Source organism: Archocentrus centrarchus, chromosome 9 (assembly GCF_007364275.1).
Source record: "Archocentrus centrarchus isolate MPI-CPG fArcCen1 chromosome 9, fArcCen1, whole genome shotgun sequence".
Classification (NCBI taxonomy): Eukaryota; Metazoa; Chordata; class Actinopteri; order Cichliformes; family Cichlidae; genus Archocentrus; species Archocentrus centrarchus.
Genome location: NC_044354.1, coordinates 24842795 through 24862806, shown reverse-complemented (window position 1 = coordinate 24862806; position 20012 = coordinate 24842795). Strand labels below are relative to the sequence as shown.

Sequence of the window (20012 nt, the reverse complement as noted above, 5' to 3'; positions counted from 1 at the left end):
AGGCACAAATGTTAGAAACAGTCTGTGAGATTACAATAAACACTCCAGATTGTATATAAATTATACTAAAAACAATACAATCAAATATTATTTTAATTACAAGCTATGAAACAAAGTAAATTTTTCCTCCTAGCTCAGTACAAGAGGAGAGGGAACTTTTTCATTACAGAAGGGCAATGTAATCTCTGGACCTTTTGTTTTCCTTCGGTTCTCAAATGTTGCTCGCCACCACCGGAGCTGGCTAATGGATGCAGATGGAGGAAGTGTTTGACATTATGGACACAGCAGTGCTTGTTTTAGAGGAGCTGGTCATGTGGTCTGCCCTAACAGGCCACACAGTTCCCCCTTAATGTGACCCAGACCCCCCAGCCAACTCCAGGGGGCTTCAGGAACTGTCCACTCTGGGGGAACTGAGTGTCAGTTTAGCCCCCCAGTGAACACAAGTCAACATGCCTTAATCCCCCTATCACCTAAAGTTACACTTTCAGGTCTGCAATTAGCCAGCCAGCAAAATCTCCCCCACTCCCTACTGGGCTTGCTCTTTCCAAACCCTGACATGGAGCTCCATGCTGGTGCTGTGGCCAGTGTGGAGACTCTGTGCCGGTTTCCGTGGCACAGTGCCGGCCCAGGCCACATGGTCCCTCATCGTTCACTGTCACCGTGCTGGAGAGGAAGAGATCAAAACTAACATGTGGTGGCAGGAAGTGCCTGACAAGATGAATCACTGTAATTAGCATCAGACTGCCCAGTGCTGGCTCTGATTGGTGGAGGCTGCTTTTGACAGATTCCGTGAGTGACTGGGGGGGACGAGACGCACAGAGCAAGATCTGTGACCTTAAGGCCCGAGATACGTTTGATGCAAGGGAAACCACCACTGAGCGAAGGCTGCAGGTCGTTTTACACTGACCTAAGCTGAGTGTAAACATTTTCTAAGATGGGGAAATATTTGCTGCATGGAAGCAGTTGGGGGAGGTGGTAGGTACAATGTCCATTATTAACTGGAGCAGACCTACGCCAACAGGGATGATGGGGCCCTAAATTCCACTCCACTAAATTTCTGCACATTGTTTACCTTCAGTGTGACTTCCTGCTTCATCTTGGAAGAGGAGCACAGGAAGGCCTGATATTCCCCCATCAACCAAAAATCTCCTGTACGGCCAAACAAAAAGCCACATTGTAGCATATTTTTTCAGTTTCCTCTGTTCTGCATTTCCAGTTGAGGGTGTGGTATTGGCATTCCTCAAGGTCAAATCCCTGCATGCCTCTGATCCTCTAATTTCACTGTCAGGGGCCGGTGTGGGGGTTGCTCTTACGAACATGTTATCCATTTCCTGCTGCTGGTCCAAAGATGGTCTTGAACCTGCAGTCACATAATTAATTACCAACCCCACTAAGCACCTTAACTGTTTTATATCTGAAACATACGAAGGATTCATCATCTTGCCAACCCCTGACGTTGGACCCGTTCTCCACACGAGCCAAGTGAAAATGAGTAGGAGGAAGTGAGGTGGAGAAAAGGATTGGGCCCCGAAAGGTACGTTTTCTGGCCACAGAGAAGTTTAAAGGAAATATTCTCTCAAATGAGTTTTTGAAAGAAAAGAAGCAGAGTCTGGCCACCTCGCTGGCTCAGGACATTAAATATGTTAACACACTTATTAATTTCTGCTAGAGAGGGAAACCAGTTAATAATATATGCATATGTACTGAAACACACACACACATGTACAGTGAACCTGTCGGTAATGGTGTTTAAACAGAGGGCTCTGATTCAAGTTCACAAAATCAGCAGAGGCCAGTGAAGAGTGAACAAACCAAGGTGGCTGAGGGAGGACAGATGGAGGGAGCATTCCGGGGATAGAGGGATGGAAGAAGCTGGAGGAGTGCGAGGGGCACGAGGTGGTGGTCATGGTGGTGAGGAGGGGGTCTCAGACTCAAGTCCCCTCTGCCAGAAACAACAAGCAGGGCTTCTCATATTCAAATAAATACCAAGCTGGTGGGGAGCAAGGAGGGGCGTCAGATAAGGAGGAGGCAAGGGGCAAGAGCCAGACTGGAGGATGGCTGCTCTGCTACACTGAAGCCTATTTAGGATCACAGGCCAGGCCAGGAGGAGCAAAGCAGGCAGTGACAGATTTATAATGAGCGTAGACTCTGCCCTTGCATTTAATACTGAGCTTAAGACGTATTAGAGAGACAAAGGCCGCAGATCCTGCTCAGAGAGAAGAAAGGCCTTAATTAATTTGGGGAGATCACGGAGGCCCCGGGCCCACATCATCAGCTCTTTGTGGCAGGAATGCCAGCTATTTACCGGCGCTCCAATAGGGCTGCAAGGAGAGGCAAGGTGATGACGTCTGGGGCCGCCATGCAACAGATAGGAAAAGGATACTTTTCAAAAGCTAAAAGCTTCCCAGTTTTAAAACAAAGATGGGAGGGAAAAGAGAAGAAGTGATTTTGTAAAGGGATCTGACTCTGAGCGCCCTCCACCCCCCACTCCACCCTTCCTATGTCCTACACTCACATTCCAAACTGTTTTTGCTTTCTCAGACTCTCTATGCACTCAGAATATAAATGCATGAGAATCACATGAAATTATTGCCATATTAATGGCTTGATCAGCTATAGAAACACGTTTATGTGTATGTTACTTCTTTTTTTTCTCTCTCTCTGCAGCGCCTTACAATAAACTGTATCCTATAGCTATCTAATAGCAGTTGTATCATAACTGCCTGCTCCCCCTTTCTCCTTCACAGTGTTGCTTGAGGTGTAGTCGAGCTAGCCCATACTGACCAGGCTGCAGAGAGCGTGCTGAAGGGCACAGTTGGCAGCTGTCAGGCCTGTGTTTGTTACCTCTGAGAAGACAGGATAGGATCTTCCTGCCCAAAATAAACAAATAGCACTGGCACACATTTTTCCAGACAACTGCAAAGGGGGAGGGAGAAAGTGAAAATTATGCTTTTCTGTCTTTGTTTATGTTTAATTTTGCATGCTCTGCAGCTTGGATAAACAGAACGGGAAGTGTAGACGTCAAACCTCAGACTCTATGAAGAAATTCTTGCATGCATTTCACTATAACTACTTTTATAGGAAGATTTTTTTTTTTTGAAAGCTGCAGTGTTCCAGAAACATTTACCTGCATCTTTTTTGGGTTATTTTGCAATGAATATGAATATAAAGTCTACCGCCTGTTTTTCCATGTTTTTCCAAAGTGTGGGAATATATGCTGGAATTTGTTTGGAGATGATGGAGTCATGATTTTCACCTTTGGGCGGCCATTGTGTTCATTTCCATTGTGTTTTTTTTATGCATGTCCTTTTATGATGACCTCCAAAATACAAAGAGAACAGGGCTGAACAGGAAAAGCACATTTATATGTCAACAAGGAAATGTGCTCATTTTTTTTCTTTTTGTCTTTTTTCAACGACGAAAGCATTCAGTGTAATATCGCAAAGAAAAATTAAGCGTCCTTTAACCCAACAAACTGGACAAATAGATTACCAATTATGAAACATTTACACTAAATTAATTCACATTTGGAATGAACATTGCAGTGACTTATTATAATTTGTATGTTATTAGATTGCATTCATGCATTATTCCTTTGCTGCCATGTTTACATTATTAGTGTACCTGGATTACTGTACTGAGGGCGCCTTTACGCATGAGTGAAAAGCTATTGAAGGATGCTGTAGCTCTGCAAACACCTGAAACACCAAGTGTAAAATACCATCGGTATTTAAGGGCTCCGCAGCTGCACTTAACAAAATAGTTTCTAAATCAGCGTGCCCATAATAACAAACATATATTTTTTTTTCTAAATCATTTACTCATAATGGCAACAAACCCACGCCACGAGAAAAAAAGTCTTCAAAATATCCAAATAACCACTCAGTGACAGATCCTAGAAATTGACTTAGAAATAGCCAAATGAAAAACAAATAATGATGGACATCGGAGAAATATTCATCGCTGTGGTCAAATGTTTGGACGTTTTTACTGAAAAACTCAAAATGCCGATTCATTCAGCGGGAAGGGGGATTTTTTCTTTTTGTAATAAAGCGGGACAAATGAATGAAAGTATTCACAAATTAATGCAGCCTACAAAATTAGACCGTAGTGCTGCAAGACACCAGTTTGCACCTGCTAAAAAGACAAAAAAAAAACTAAAAACTTTTTATGTGTTATATAAAATACTTCTTTTTTTTTTAAATTTTGATTACTTGAGCGAAAACAGAATGATCGCATTATAATGAGTTATTCATAGAGAACATGGGTTATATAACAGCAAAACGGGGAGTCTTTATATTCGTTATATAACAAAATAACAAAATTAGAAAATACCCGATGAGCCTGTTAATAATCATCAGCGTTTCCAGTGGCAAATTATAGCAATAGTCTCAGGTGGGGTGGGGGGGTACTCTTTGTGTTGATAAATAATTGCTTTAAATATGAATAATGTAAACATCATTAAATAATACACAAATTGAAGCGTTTTTCTACAATAAGATGAATCAACTGCTCACTTGTTGCTTAGTTATTAAACAAATATTTAATATTTAAATTAAATTCAGTTCATTTTAGTTATGTTTAGACCTACATTTATATGTGTTTTCCTCGGAATTATTCTATATTATTCACCTTTTGGAGTCTTTCCTCCTGCGTAAAGGTGCGTTTCTGTGCATGTGCTAAAGCCCCGCAGAGAGAGATGACACCCCGGGCCTTCTGCTGTCAGCGGTCAGCGGCTTATTTCCTCTCATTTCTTTCTCTTTACACTGAGATTTAGACTAATATTTGGATAGGACAGGGTTTTGTACGTGGAGTGTGCCGACTACACAGCTTCAGCCACAATGTGAAAATCACTGGGATTTATTTTATTTTATTTGTTTTTATGATCAGCGGAAGAGGCTATAATTTATTGTCTGTTAAAATATATGAGCGCGTAATTAATACTTTTATCACACTAGCTGCGGGACAGACAGGCTAAGTAAATATCACTACAGCACAGGCTTTGTAAAAACATCAGAGGAGATGATAAGCTGTTTTATTGTGTGTCTGGGAGAAGCAGAGGGGTTGAGCAGAAAGATGCAGAGAAGAGAGCGCGCGCACACACGTCCTTGCACATATACCAATGAACCAATCACATCTCTGTTTACTAATTACACGAAAATACTAGCCATCGAGCCTCGATGTTAGATCTGTGCCATTTAATGAGGCATGGGCGAGAAGTTTTGGTTTGGTGATTTGTCATGTTACCACAACAGGACATACAGGACCACACAGGCCTCTCCTACTGGAGGAACAGAAGCCAACGATACTCTCGTTGGAGTCATCAGGAAGACCACCAACTACATAAATATGTGCGGTGTGTGACTGATTGATCGTCCAAATGTGTAGAACCACTGCCACGGAGACAGAAGTACAATCACACCAACCTACTTTTGGAATTTTCTTATTGGAAAGTTTTTGCGCGCGTATTCACGCGCGTCAAGACGCACGGCAAATACTCAAGGTCGCTCTATGTTTGTCACCTTTGAAGGGTAGCCTGACTTCACAATATCTCCGTGTACCATCTTGAAATAACAGCGCTGGGTCAGGGAAATAATGGAATTGATTAGAAAAAAAATGGCACGGGATGAGTGTTTTCCCCGTGTAAAATCTCAGTCCTATAAGCAGGTGCAAAAATATTTTAAAATGATTAAAGAAATCAAATCTGTGAAATTTAAAGTCGCGCCCATCACCGCTTCAAACTGAATATATTCTTTTAACTAGAGTAAAACTACAGCGCAGTGCATTAATTAGCCACAATAAGCAACGAAATAAAGAGCTCGAGGTGATAATGTGGAATTACTCAGTACAGCTTTCACGCATAGTTCCGCGTACAATTAAATACAAAAGGCTATTTTTGTTTTGTTTTGTTTTTCTTTTATCAAGAGCGCTTTCCTGAACATTCAAAACACATACCAAATTAATATTTAAAAGAGTCCGATCAGGAAATAAATCACCAAAATCCAAGGTTGTTCTTTGATTTCCACTATGAGTCTACAATTAACAATTAATTAAAATGCTTTGTTACAGTACTTAACCTCTAATTTTGTCTCAGTGGAAAATATTGTTTACTTCATGCTTTCAATAAAAATGACCAAACACAGTGTAAAGGGGATTTTATCCTGAGAGATCAGCAGACCCTAATGTCACTGTTCTGCATCCATCAGCCAGGGAGCCAAGAAACGCTGTTCAGGTCTGCATCCTCTAATCAGTGAGAGCTGTTTGCTGGGGCTGTTTACATACTTTGCTCACTTTGTCTAGATGTCAGCTTTGCGCCACATGAGCTTAACTCTTCGTGACAGAGTCTGCAGACTCTATCAGAGAGTGCAGCGCAAACAGGCCTATAGAGTCAAAACACAAAACTCAATCACATTAAACTGGCTAAATTTAATGTGGTTAAAGTGGTCTGCCATTAAAATGGTTCTCCCGCTAAAGCTGCTTAAATACCATTTAAAAATACTGCACGTTGATCAGCCTGGCAGCCTTTCTATGGTCGTCTACGCATCGTTAAAATTATTATTTTTTTGCTCTTAATACAGAGTTTGCAGGTATTTTTTATCTTCTTTTCACGCTGCAACGATGATTTCTTTCCTTTTTTTTTTTATTTTTTTTTTTACAAGTAACAATCTCCCATTTCAGTCGCGCTGACGCCTCAAAATCTGTATTTTACTCATTGAAACGCTATTTTGTTGTCCCTTTATTTTTTGGTTGCTGATCTGAATATTTATCTACTTTCATATAACTTTTGCAATATTCGTGGGGCGAATTAAATTAGATTTTTTTAATTAATTAATTACTATTTTTTATTTCTTCACAAAAGTGAATCTTCAGGCTCACACATTACTGAATCCGCAGTGCCTTGGCCTCGGCTGAACGAATTCCAACACAGTCTCTTCCCATTTTGCTGGCCTCCTGTATTTTGTCTGTTATCACCTAACTATTTACAAAGGAAGCTTCCGACTTGGCAATGATGAAGTGAGCCTCTATAGATGGCATCATATCAGATTTTAAAAAAGAAATGGCCGGGAGAAATATATCATGTGGCTGATGGTTTACAATATTTTGACAGCGTCAGGGTTCTTTCACATTGTAATCAATGCAAAATCTATCTATCTATCTATCTATCTATCTATCTATCTATCTATCTATCTATCTATCTATCTATCTATCTATCTATCTATCTATCTATCTATCTATCTATCTATCTATCTATCTATCTATCTATCTATCTCCTACCAAACAGTACGTTGCAGTAGTTTATTTATGCCCCCTCCCTCCCACGAAGAAACATCCAAAACAAATAGGGCTAATCCTCTAACTGCGTTATCCCATTAGAACCCCGCTGCTGCTTTCACGCTTAATTCACTGACTCCAGTGTAAATTAAACTCTATCCGGTCGCTATCGCACCAGCTTCCAGCAAAACACATCTTGAGTTGCTGCACATTAAAGTTGAACCTCGATAAGCTGAGAACCAACAAAGCGATACTGAAGGCGGGAGGTGGAGAGGTCAAGTCCAACTCCAGCCTCAAATGCCACGTGTGTGTATACGTCTCTTTTTTACTGACTGCAAGGGTGCCGTTTCTGTGAGTCTGTCTTGTGTGTATCAAGGTGTGTCTGACATGCAACTAATTGAATGTGATGGCTTTTTGGAAAAGCACAGATGAATAAATGTGCGCAAGGCTGGATACTTATGCCAAAAGTGAATCCTCTGACTTGCATCTCCCAGATGCACGTTTCCTTTATGCTTGCATTGAAAATAATATCCTTATTTCTGGGGGGGGGGGGGGGGGGGGGGGGTTGATTCACTAAACATTCAAAGCATTTGTAAAAGAAGTAAAATGTGTGGATTACTTTATATTCATCTCTGTGTTACAAGATTTATTTAAAGAAAACTACAGTTTCAGACTGAACACGCGCATAAAAGACTGATAAAATATGGAAATATTGTTGCTCTCGAGCCCCTCGTGTTCTATGTAAACTCATGAGAAGTTTGTCTGAGCTTGGATGGCTAAAATATGCGCACGCTTGCACAGTCGCAGAATTTACTGGAAATGTGGCGCTCTTTGTAGCAGTGACGTTGGAGTCGAATTTAAATGACTGACAAGGTCTTATTGAAATAAAACATTGAGTGCAGAGCGCGGACACTTTTTTCCTATAGTGATGCAGGGGAGGCGTGGATCTCGCTCACTTTTGACATTCTCGTAGCAGTAGTAGCTTCTCCTCAAGGCAGGACTCAGATGACACCACCCCGCCAGCGACCGGAGGAGAAACAGGGGAAGCTCTCTCTCACTTCTGATCGGATGAACTATGTTTTGACACCAGGACGCGTTTTGGGGTTCGTCAGATGAATCAGAGCATCGCCAGACTTTTGGCGTCTTCGCGGTAGTCGTGGGAATCCTTTAAGAACCCAGACTCTCGCACCCACGGAGCGCCGGTGGCGGAATGTGAGAAACCCCCCATTTTAGCGCATGTTCCTTTCCACCGTGCACAGCCTTCTCCAGCTTTCTGCGCGGTTGGAAAGCGGAGGAGAAGGAGGAGGGACGGCTTTTAACGACTCGATCTCTTGCCTATGGACGACGGCGGTCCCCTCTCTCCAAAGGCAAATGCTTTCAGTATTGCCTCTCTGATTTCGGCTGCAGAGCAAACAGGAAACGCAGCGTTTGAAAAACACAGCACCGGCCTGGACAAGCCAGACCTGCATAACCACAGTTCCTTTAAAATGCACTACAGCACTGTCACCCGGGAAATGGAAGGTAATTGTGTTTGCTGATGCCCGTAGAGCTGTTGTAGTATGTGTACGCCTCACCCGAAATTTCCCTAACACCTTTGTGTTTGCCTGGTTCTCCGACATTTTTGAAATGCCCAAACCACGCACATTAGTCCGTTGTTTTGGAATGTATAGAAGAAAATTCTGTTTTAAAAAAATGGCAAAGTTGACCCACTATTAAAATGCTGCAGATTTTTTCGCGGTATTCACCATCAGGGAGGAGAAATCTGGAAACAAAGCAGTCAGAGTTGGGGGGGCGGGGGTACAGTGCCAAAACCCCAAAGCGGTGTACCAAGAAACAACTTTAATACGCGGACATACATTCAACATGAAGCCAAGAGGAGGAGGGTTTACACGGGCACCCTGTGCGTAATGGTAAAAACAGACCGTAATAATCATACCAAGCTTGGAGGGGGGTGAATGCCATCCCATGCATCTATTTGTCCATAAGGAGAAGGCTGCAGTCACCTGCTGCCTGTTTGTTTGTTCATGCAAATCGATGTGTGTTTACCTTGTAAAGCGTTTGCACTCCCCTCTGCCTGGCACATCCTCCATTGTTTGTTAACGGGGGTGATATCCTTATCCAAAAGTTAAATGAGTGCCGGAAAACCCATTAAAAAGGGGCGCACTTCTCTGTCAATCAGTCTGGTTGCAAGGCGAAGAAAAGGCACATTACCTGCAGTTCCTTATCTAAATAGAAATAAGAACCGGTTTTATCGCAAAGGGGAGGCCCTCTGCGTCAGATAAGAGAGGAGACTGGGTTGCAGTGTTAACACACTGCAGCAGCGCACAACAGAGGCCGCTCGCAGCGCGATCGATCACAAGCGAAAACCAATTCACACGCACTCGAGCTTAGTTTCTGCGAGTAGTTCAGAGATTCTACAGGATCCCTTCTTTTGGAAACATTTCTTTTCTTTTCGGACGTCTGCTATTTTAGATCAGGCAGCCTGTGGTATGCAGGCAGTGGATGCAACCTCAGGGATTACTGAACAGCCGAGACGGAAACTTTTAAACCGAAAGGGGTGCATTTGTGCTTGACACTTTCATCTGGAGATCATTGAATCCTGCTTCTGTTTTCACTGTCTATGTTTTAATCGACTTGAAGTGCAAGGCATATTTAGTAAATCTAGTTTTCTGGGATGATTTCAGCCATATCCAGTCCGTGGCTGACGCAGCTGTCCCATTTTTGCGATGTTGCAGCCTTCACGACGAGCAGCCTGAGCAGCCTCAACACGCCGGGGGGCTACCACCTCTCTCCGTCCCCCGGGGACCCCTACAGCCAACATGAGTCCCATTTCGAGCCCTGCCCGGCCGCTCAGCACAGCTACAACTATCCGGGATCCAACCCGGGCCAGGCCCCGTCGAACGACAACGGGACTGCCAACTGCTCCTCGTCGTCCTCAAACTCCACGCCGAACAACAAAACTATAGTAAAGAAGAACCCGAAAGTTGCCAACATTAACGTTCAGCTGGAGATGAAAGCTTTATGGGACGAATTTAACCAGCTAGGCACGGAGATGATCGTTACCAAGGCTGGCAGGTGAGTGTACATTACACGCAGGCCGGAGGCAGCAGTTATTTTTCTCCTCGTGTAGACTAGAAAAATAATAGAGGATAGAATATTGTGATATACTGTAACACAAATTGCGACCCCCACATCTAAGGAAAGAACCAAATCAGGAAGGGATGAGTAAGCGTTTTATAATTTTGTGCGAATGCCTTTACAGGATGGCAACTATAACTGTAGATTTGAAAATGAAGCTATATGATTTAATCAAAATCAATATTTTCATTAAAAAATACTGCATACATTTTTTTAATAATGCTATTTAGCCGTGTATATTTTCTTTAAATAACGTCATGGGTTCAGGCAGCTGACACATCACCTTGTGCCACGCACATTAAGACCTATGATGTTTTAAATTAATGACCAGCAGCCTGTTAACGTATATCTCTGTCCATCACATCACATTTTATCTCTTTGGTTATATAAAATAAACAACACACCAGCTTCTCGAGATGTTTTAAAAGTAAGGTCGAATGCATGGAGGCTTGTTTTTGGATGTGTGTGTGTGTGTGTGTGTGTGTGTGTGTGTGTGTGTGTGTGTGTGTGTGTGTGTGTGTGTGTGTGTGTGTGTGTGTGTGTGTGTGTGTGTGTGTGTGTCTGTGTGTGTGTGTGTCGGCTTTAAACACCGTGTTGATCTCATCCTGCTGCGTTTTATAGATCTAATAAGGATAAGTGTGACTCTCGGTTTGCCCTCATCCTGCTTCAATTTTACGCGCTGCTGTTATATAAAAAAATATTGTGGTCTTTAATTTATGAGTCTTTACTTGTAGGATCAGATCCTACAAGCTGATTACAGTGCTGCTGTCTGGTTTCTTTCGGCCTTTTTTCTTTTTTCAATTTCACAATTATGGAAGCGGCTCTCCTTTTTCGGTTTCACAAACCTCAGTTTTGGTTGCATTTAATGGACTAAAATCTGGTTTGGATTTGGTTATTAATTAAATGGAATATGATCATTTAACGAGATCTGCAGAATAAATGCTTTATTCTGCTTGTATCTTTAGGCAAGATACATTTATGCTGACCTCTGACCGTTAGGAAGATCCAACTGAGTGTTTCATTAACATTCACCGTGCTCATTTTATACTAACACTAAACGAGGCTTTGTTTTATATAAAAACCCATAAAGTGGCATGATATTGCTCAAATCCTAAAAGTGCGGGTTGGGTTTCCCCGCTCTGCACCCTCTGACAGGAGAAAGGAGATCTGCTGCGCAGCACTTTAAAAGCTCCTTCAGCCTCACCTAGCCACAACACTGACGTTAATTGAGCGTTGATTTTAGGATCCCTTTCACTGACTCGGCGGATTACTCAACTTTCGGCTCATGTTCTTGGAGGATATGGATCTCCCTTACATAGTAACCCGTGTAGTGCAAGGGGGAAAACAAGCGCTTGTTTTCCCCCTTGCACTACACGGGTTGCAGGGGCCAAAGCTTAGACCAAAACTCAGAGCAAAACAGCCAAAAAGGGATTCAATCCAATTTCGGCCGTCAAAGGAGAAAATGATTGTTAAGAAAATAACACGGGTCATCAGTGGATCAGTACGCAGGAATGTTCTTCTTGTTGTTTCATATTCAGTTCATTGTGGATTTTTTCCCCCTTATAATCCAGATGATGGAAAGTTCAAAAATGCAAAAGTGAGCGCTCTAATAAGCAGCGCCACACATAGGCTGAAAGCTACGAGCACGTGTGTATACACATGTGATTAGACCTTATTTCTGGAATTCATCAAAAGACCAACAGAGGAGTTAAAGAGCCCTGCCAGACGTTACAAACGCTAAATGGCAACAAACGCAAAGTTCCGTTCAGATGAGGGAGCGTTTTATCCGGTCACGCACGGACTAAATCACGTCATTTCCAATAGCTGTAAACCTCTGACTCGTTGTAGCCTCGAGCTCGGGCAAAATTAAGCTCTTTGGGCCTCGAGCAACATATTTTTCCTGCGAAATGGACAGTTTGAAAAAAAAAATCATAATCATTTGTTTTCCTCACAATAAGTCACCATCCACAAACGCGCACACACGATTAGATTTATTTAAAAAAAAAAAAAAATTTTAAGACATAAAATGCTCAAAGCAAGCGCCTAAAATACTTTAAAGCTGCTGCTTTTTTAACAGTCGCACCGTGTTTTTCTTCCTCTGTCAGGAGAATGTTTCCAACTTTCCAAGTGAAAATATTTGGGATGGATCCCATGGCAGACTACATGCTTCTGATGGACTTCCTGCCTGTAGATGACAAACGTTACAGGTAACTTTTCAGAGGTCTTCAGACATGTAAAAGTAAAACGCCGCTTTCAGTCAGGACAGGACTGTAAAACATTGTGCTAGTCTCGCTTTTCACTGACTCTATAGGTCCCACTCAGCGGGAACGAGCAAAAAAATTATTTTTAAAAAGGCAAATATTAACGAAAACACAAAATAACAGGTTAACAGTAATCACATGTATATATTTATACTGAAGTACGTGGGACGTTTTCACAGTTACCCACCCTGTACTCGAAATACGTTGCTGATCAATTAACTTTCATATTTTTTTCCTTTATCTTAAAGTGCATGATAGCTTAATGTAGCGTCGCTAAGTCTTCATACACGCCAACACATGCATAGACATTTTACATGCCTAAGCGGGCAACATCCAGCCTTGTGTCTTAATTTCCTTTTATGGCCCTCTCAGGTATGCTTTCCACAGCTCGTCGTGGCTGGTGGCGGGCAAAGCTGATCCTGCCACACCGGGCAGAGTCCATTACCACCCAGACTCTCCGGCCAAAGGCGCACAGTGGATGAAGCAGATCGTCTCTTTTGATAAACTAAAGTTAACTAACAACCTCCTGGACGACAACGGACATGTGAGTACAGTGCCGGAATTAAATGCTCGCGTGTTTGGCCAGAAAAAAAAAACACCCAGTGTCCGGATACTTTGTCCTCCTAAGTTCTCATGAAACTATAAAGATTTCAGTAGCTGAACTAAGCAAATAATTTAAGCAAAAATATTTATTTGACTGCAGAGATAATATAGATGACGGCCTATTTGGTTATGTAAAGAGCATAATTAAGCGTCATTATCATACTGACAAGTCAAGCGGTCAAATTACTAAAGACTGTAAATTCACTATTTAATCCCCCAAGAAAAACAAAAGTAATATTACAGAGTGATAGAGATTTTTATTATTATTTTTTATCCCTAAAACTGATTGATGTAAGTGATTCAGCAGTAGTAAAAGCCACCATATCTTCACTAACACTCTGAATTTGCCAAAAGCTTATTCTTCATCCACAAAAAAAACGGCACCGCACACGAGGCTTTCCTCCAAAAATGACGGCAAGGAAGTGGAATATTTCACCACTGGAAATTATTTCAGACCCTCCTGCTTGATCTTCCGCTCTGACTGTTTCCTTGTCTTTGAATTAGTTCTAAAAATCAGAAAAGAAAAAAGAAAAGAAAAAAGGGAGTTTTGGGGTTTGTTTGGGGTCTTTTGTTTTTGCTTTTGTTTTTGTTAACCAAACACTGTAGAAAAATGAGATATAACTGATCGAAGTTACTGCTTCATGTTTTTTTGCTCCGTTTTTGCCAAATCGGTGTTTAACTGAGAACTATGCACATGATATGTCCTCAGTCGGTTTTTATATATTTCGAATATTATTACTGTTTATTATGTAACAACGGAATTTATGAGTAGTGCAAGGCTATTTCTGCATTTTGTGTTATTTAGCGAAGTAATTCTACTCATATTCAAAATCTTGGAGATGACTGACGTGGTTAAAATGTTTAACAGATCGAACCCGACCCACGTTGTACTTTATTTTAATGCCGTTTATTTTACTTTATTATTTATTTGATTATTCATTTAATGTCTCGCTATTGATCATTTTGGATCACACGGTTTTTGTTTGTTGTTTGTTTGTTTTTTAACGTGTGATCGAAAATGATTTCATTATTGACTTTAAGCCGATGGTCCTTCAGTAGGCTTTCTTTGCCTTTTTTTTTTACAGATCATTCTGAACTCCATGCACCGCTACCAGCCCAGGTTTCATGTGGTTTATGTGGATCCCCGCAAGGACAGCGAGAAATACGCAGAGGAGAATTACAAAACCTTTGTTTTTGAGGAAACCCGCTTCACAGCGGTCACGGCGTACCAGAACCACAGGGTGAGCGGCTTTTATGACCCTCCATCAACCTCATATGGTCTGACGTGCAAGAGAACCCAGCAAGTAAACGCATATATAAACTGTATATTGTTCCAGCACGATGTGCATACTGCAGTGATAGCAGGAGGAGCATATCACCTACAGAGAAGTAATGTAACCGTGTTTCTTTCAACCGAACTTCAGCTCAGTAATTAAATACTTAATTATTTTTTTAACTTCTATTTTTCAATGTAAGCTCTTTTTGTGCATATATCCTAAATTTAAAATCAATAAATAAATGCTTCCGCTTTTTCCGCGTAAATGTTCCCTCTGCTCTGTGGGCTCAGCCTGCATCCTGTCCCTGCGCGGCTCCTGCTCTGTTTTCCATCAGTCTCCGCGTCTGTTTACATTCGCACATCAGTGCGCTCATCGCTTATTCGGAGCGACTCGTAACGAGTGAAACGATAGAAGGAAAGTCGGTTCAGTTTTCCTTTCAGCTATTTACGTCGAATCGAAGTGTGTGGGAGCGGGTGATTAATATTCCCTTTAGCGCGTGGAGATGGGACAAGGACTAAAAATAACCGAAATCCATTTTGATGCTAAATGTTAATGTCAAATGCTTAAAGTATTCGCTTTTACGTGAAGCTTTTAAGAATTTTATTTCCTTGTGAAATGTAAATTGAGCTAACATTTAAAAATTATACATACATTTAATCTGAAACGTTATTAAATTATATGATGAAGATGAAGATGATGAACTTATTAAAGTTATGTTAAAAATTATGACTGCAACTACTGCACGCATATGACATTTGTAGGTGTAAATGTTACAGAAGAGCACAAATATAATAATTATAATAATAATAATACATTTAATTTAGATGATACTGTAGCCATCAAACCTTCAGCTGTTTACACGCATGTTTTAATTAAGACAGTTGTGTGTGTGTGTGTGTGTGTGTGTGTGTGTGTGTGTGTGTGTGTGTGTGTGTGTGTGTGTGTGTGTGTGTTTATTACACCTGACTATCACTGCTATCCTTCCTCATAACTAAATACAGTGATTTCAGTGGGGAAGGCAGTTTGATTTATTTCATGTTGTCTTCACATTTCAGATCACACAGCTGAAGATAGCCAGTAACCCGTTTGCAAAGGGCTTCAGGGACTGTGACCCAGAGGACTGGTGAGCTATTCAATATTAGGCTACAGTCTTGTTGGCATGCTTCCACATGATTGTGAAAAAAATGTACTATCGAGCTGTTCAGGCCAGAAAGCTTTAGCAAAATAGTTTGGTTGCTTATTTAATGTCACACGTGGGGCAGACGGGTGGAGTTTGCCAAATGAAAGAAGACAAGGTGCCATGAATTTTAGAAATCATTGGATATTGTTTGAAGCTCAGCCAAGTGTGATTTTCTGTCACTGACAGATTATCCAACACTCGCATTCGAGACAAGGCCGCAAACCCCACCCAGCTGCTCTACTCAGGCAACTTAAATAAATGGAAATACTTCTTCTGTGTCTGGAAATGATTCAGATCACTTCATCCTTAAAAGCATTAATGAGGAATTGCACTAAAGTATAGAGGAGTTTTTATTATTTGAAAACCATAATCTGAGTAATGTCAGGCTGATTCACGTTTAATTCAGTGTAAATTAAATTTATGGTCTGTCAGTCAGCAGTGTAGAATCTTAAAATGTGCATCATTTTAATACATAATCAAGAAACTGTGCTCTTGACATTCATTAAATGAGTAACTGAATCCACTCTCCCTGCTCCAGGCCCAGGAATCACAGACCAGGCTCTCTGCCAATAATGAGTGCCTTTGCCAGAACAAGAAACCCAATGTCATCTCCCCCTCAGCAGAACGGCACAGAGAAAGGTCTGCAGCTCGCTCTTTGTTTCATTTCAAAACTCACGCCTGCTACCAAACATGAAATATCGTCCCGCAAATTCATTCAACATTTCTAAATACTATCTTTTATTTCAGTTGTCAGCATATTTCACTTCTTTCATTTGCTTTATTTTTTCTTTTTTTCTCCTTATCTTTAACAGAAGCCCAGTGATGCATTTGCAGTATCAGCCCAGTGATGGCTTTTAATTAAACATCAAATATCAGCCAGTCAATGTCATCCACTGCAAACATAATAGGGGTTCTTATGCTGTTTTATAACAGACCACAGCTTCATACCGCAGTAAAACAGGCAATGAAAATTAGATTTCCTTGACATGACGATGACTGATGTATTTATTAGTTTCTATAATAAGAATTAAATCCATTAAATGTTTATTAAAACACTTTTTAGTTACTTAAACTCTGCCCTCACTTGTAAATACTACTCATTTATTGAGTATTATAATGCAAACTCTTCAATCCAAAACACTGAGTATTCAAAAACCTCTACCTTCTAGAACTTATTGTGCTTTTGAATGCAGAAAATATACGCATACTGCTAGTACTGGGTATTTTCATGTTGGTTGACTGTTCTCATGTCCCTGCCTTCACAGAAGACAGTAGGCGGGAATATGAGCGAGACCCTAGCGGCACGCCGATACACGCAGACCCAGCTCACCAGCTGATGTCCCGGGTCCTCAGCCCCGCCCTGCCCGTCCCAGGAGGCCTCCACGCCGTCCCGATCACAAGTGGCCGGCCCAGCCCTCCCCATGACCTTCGGCCAGATCCCCACCCTCTACCCCCGGACACCCTGCACCACCACCCCTACAAGTACCCCACCACCTATGAACATTACTTGGGAGCCAAGACCAGGCCGTCACCCTACCCTATACCTGGCATCAGAGGACACACATATCATCACCACATGAACCCCGCCACAACTAACATGTACTCAGCCACCAGCGGCCCCTCTAACTATGACTACGGGCCAAGATAATGACTGCTGTCCACCAGGGCTAACAGCACACACACATACACACACAGAGCACCGTGGGAATGGAAACAGACAGGAAACACAATCCTGTCTGTTGATGGCTTATGCAACCTGCAGGGTGCAATCATGGGCTGAAACTCCTTTCTGCTGGATAAACCCTGCTGTATTTATTTAAAGGAAATGCATCTTTGCGTTAAGAATGGGCATCTGTTCTAAGCCCCTGAAGAGGTGTGCTCTGACCTTTGAACTGAAATGGCAATAGGTCTACATCAGGCCACCTCCTACCTGAGCAGTGCAGACATTGAGCCAGCAAACTGAGGAGAGAGGAAAAGACCTCAACTTAACACAGATTTTCATCACAGACTGGAATTGATTTTTTTTTTGTGTTGGATGCACTTTTTGATTTGCCTTGTTTTTATTGCTTTCAAAAAAGCCATATGTTATATAGTCCACCGGCCTTCTAGGTAGACCAGACGTTTGCATGTCATCAGAGAGGGTGTCGAAACACATTGAAATGTTTTTGCTTGAGGAAAAAAAGAAAAAAAAATACAAGATTCAAGATTTGATTTTGAAACACTCTTGAGCCGCTCTGAGAAGCTTGTACCATGGCACTGACTTGCAGCAATTCAAAGTAAACAAACGAAGCAGAATGACTGTTCTGTATCTATAAAATAAACATTAAATTCTTGTAATTCATAAAAATGGAGGTCTTCCAGTCAATCTTCTACTCACTCCGGTCTGCTGTGGCACTACTGAAGAGGTACGGTTAAAAAAGAAGAGGCCTTTACGTCTCTGACAGCATTGTTCAAGTTTCTCTAACCAGATTTGTGCTGCTGAAATAGGCCGAGGTGTCCGCTGCTGCTGCTGCTGCTGCAGCAGCTGTTACTGGCAGGCAGGACTTGGAAGCTGTCTAAACATCAAACCCCACTATACTTCAAAATGTAAAAAGTTGCACCTGGTTTTATAAACAGACACACACACATACAGACACACACAAATGTACTCATCACCCATACATAGTACTTCAACACACACTTTTCCTGAACTACAGTAAAGGGGCCCTGGTCACATTACAGACTCCAGTTTAGTAGTTTAATGAATTAAATTTGTTGCAAGAGGGCAGTGAGTACACACAAATTAAATATGTGTGACTTAGAGGATGTGTGAGAATTTTAGATGACATTCAAATTATTTTCTCAAAAATGATTTAATGAATTAATTTTGTGTTTTCCGGCACTAACTTCCCAGAACAGAGGAATAACATTTTATGGTGCTCAAACAGGAAAAATACCCCACATTTCCCCTTTTCCTGTCAAAAGGATATCATTGCTCATGTATAACGGGACAGTGAGCCGATATTTTGAGAATGTGACCCTCCTCTTATCTGTGCAGCCGTTTCCATCTCCTATTTGAAGTCCTATGAGGAATGCTTTGGTGTCAAGATTAATCTTTTTTTTTTGGGGGGGGGGGGGGGGGGGGGGGGGGCAATTCTGCTTTGGGATTTGTGCCTGTCACGATACAAAAGGAAACGTAAACTAATGATTCATTTCAATAGTTTTTCTCCCTCACCCCCTTGAAACCAGCTGTCATTGAGCAGCGGGGAAAGGATGCCCGAGGGCGCCCGACCTGGCTGTTTAATGGCTTGTAAAGGTGTCAGAGGTTAAATAATGTTTCCACTCATTTAAACGCGGACTAATTAGATGCATAATTGTTTTTTCTTGTTTGGGTGGTGACAAAAAAGTTATTTATTTTGCAACAAGGCTCTACATACAGGCCGCGCTAGTAAGGCTGGTTAAAAAGCAAATTTGGACAGTGATGACTAACAGGTTTGATTATTTATTTATTTATTTAGTAGGCTTTTTTGTTTTGTTTTGGTTTTTTTTGTTTCGTTGTTTTTTTTTGGGGGGGGGGGGGGGGCAATACAGTACTATCTGTCAGTGTTAAAATCCCCCACATGAAGTCACAATAAGGTCATCATTAAAAGCGATACAAGTTATTCTAAAATTTTTATAAAAAGAAAAGGAAATGTGTTACGAGCCGTCAAAAATAGTCCACGCAGTCCTTTCATTATCTTTTAGTTTTGTTTTTTTCCTGCGTGTCCAGTCCGGATACGCAGTCTCGCAGTGTAAGGCCATAAACCGAATCCGTTCAGCAGGTGCTGACGACCAGCCAGGTAGCATGGGTTTGTTCCTTAGACTGTATTATGCATCTCCCGGGACATGTGATGGGGTTAGGCGAGGGTAACTAGGCGGGTAGAAAGGGTCAAAAGGTTCTTTTCGGACTAATTACAGGTTTCACAGCACTGAAGGCGCATCAGTGCCTGTGCTAATACACGCGTGGTATTGCGGTGAAACCAGATGAAGCAACTCTGACCGCCCTCAAGTCAGTGACCACAACAAAGAAACTTTCTTCAGTTACAAGAAATCTCAAAAGGCCTAGCAATTCCACGAAGAGCGCGTTTCTCCCTTTATCCCGAGTACAAACTGTGCCGTGGAAGTTTTAACGCTGTCTTTGTATCTGTTTTGCACTGTAAGGGTGTTTCCTTTAATTCGGAGTTTAAAAAGTAATAATTAGCCTAAAAACGAATAATAAAAATCCCAGTTAAGTATAAAAAAATTTTTCGGCAAAATGGCAAA

General features: G+C 41.6%; 1 protein-coding gene across 3 annotated transcripts; it reads left to right on the top strand.

The window, feature by feature from the left end:
* Nucleotides 1-8177: 8177 nt before the first annotated feature.
* tbx1 (T-box transcription factor 1) lies at nt 8178-18047 on the top strand. Of its 3 annotated transcripts, none has more exons than XM_030737685.1 (8): nt 8178-8793; nt 10008-10347; nt 12516-12617; nt 13044-13215; nt 14360-14515; nt 15607-15674; nt 16270-16370; nt 16997-18047. In XM_030737685.1, exons 1-8 carry the CDS (start codon nt 8610-8612, stop codon nt 17377-17379), a joined length of 1506 nt encoding a protein of 501 aa, XP_030593545.1. In that variant the 5' UTR covers nt 8178-8609; the 3' UTR covers nt 17380-18047. The 3 variants fall into 3 exon arrangements, with proteins under 3 accessions (XP_030593545.1, XP_030593546.1, XP_030593544.1); XM_030737686.1 differs by having other exon boundaries at nt 9957-10347; nt 15607-15612; nt 16349-16370; XM_030737684.1 differs by having other exon boundaries at nt 9957-10347.
* The last annotated feature ends 1965 nt before the right edge of the window (nt 18048-20012 follow it).

Coding starts and splice junctions, on each gene's coding strand:
- tbx1 (XM_030737684.1), top strand. CDS start 8,610: ATGGACGACGGCGGTCCCCTCTCTCCAAAGGCAAATGCTTTCAGTATT. Junction 10,348..12,515: donor ATCGTTACCAAGGCTGGCAG/GTGAGTGTACAT, acceptor TTCCTCTGTCAG/GAGAATGTTTCCAACTTTCC. Junction 12,618..13,043: donor GTAGATGACAAACGTTACAG/GTAACTTTTCAG, acceptor TGGCCCTCTCAG/GTATGCTTTCCACAGCTCGT.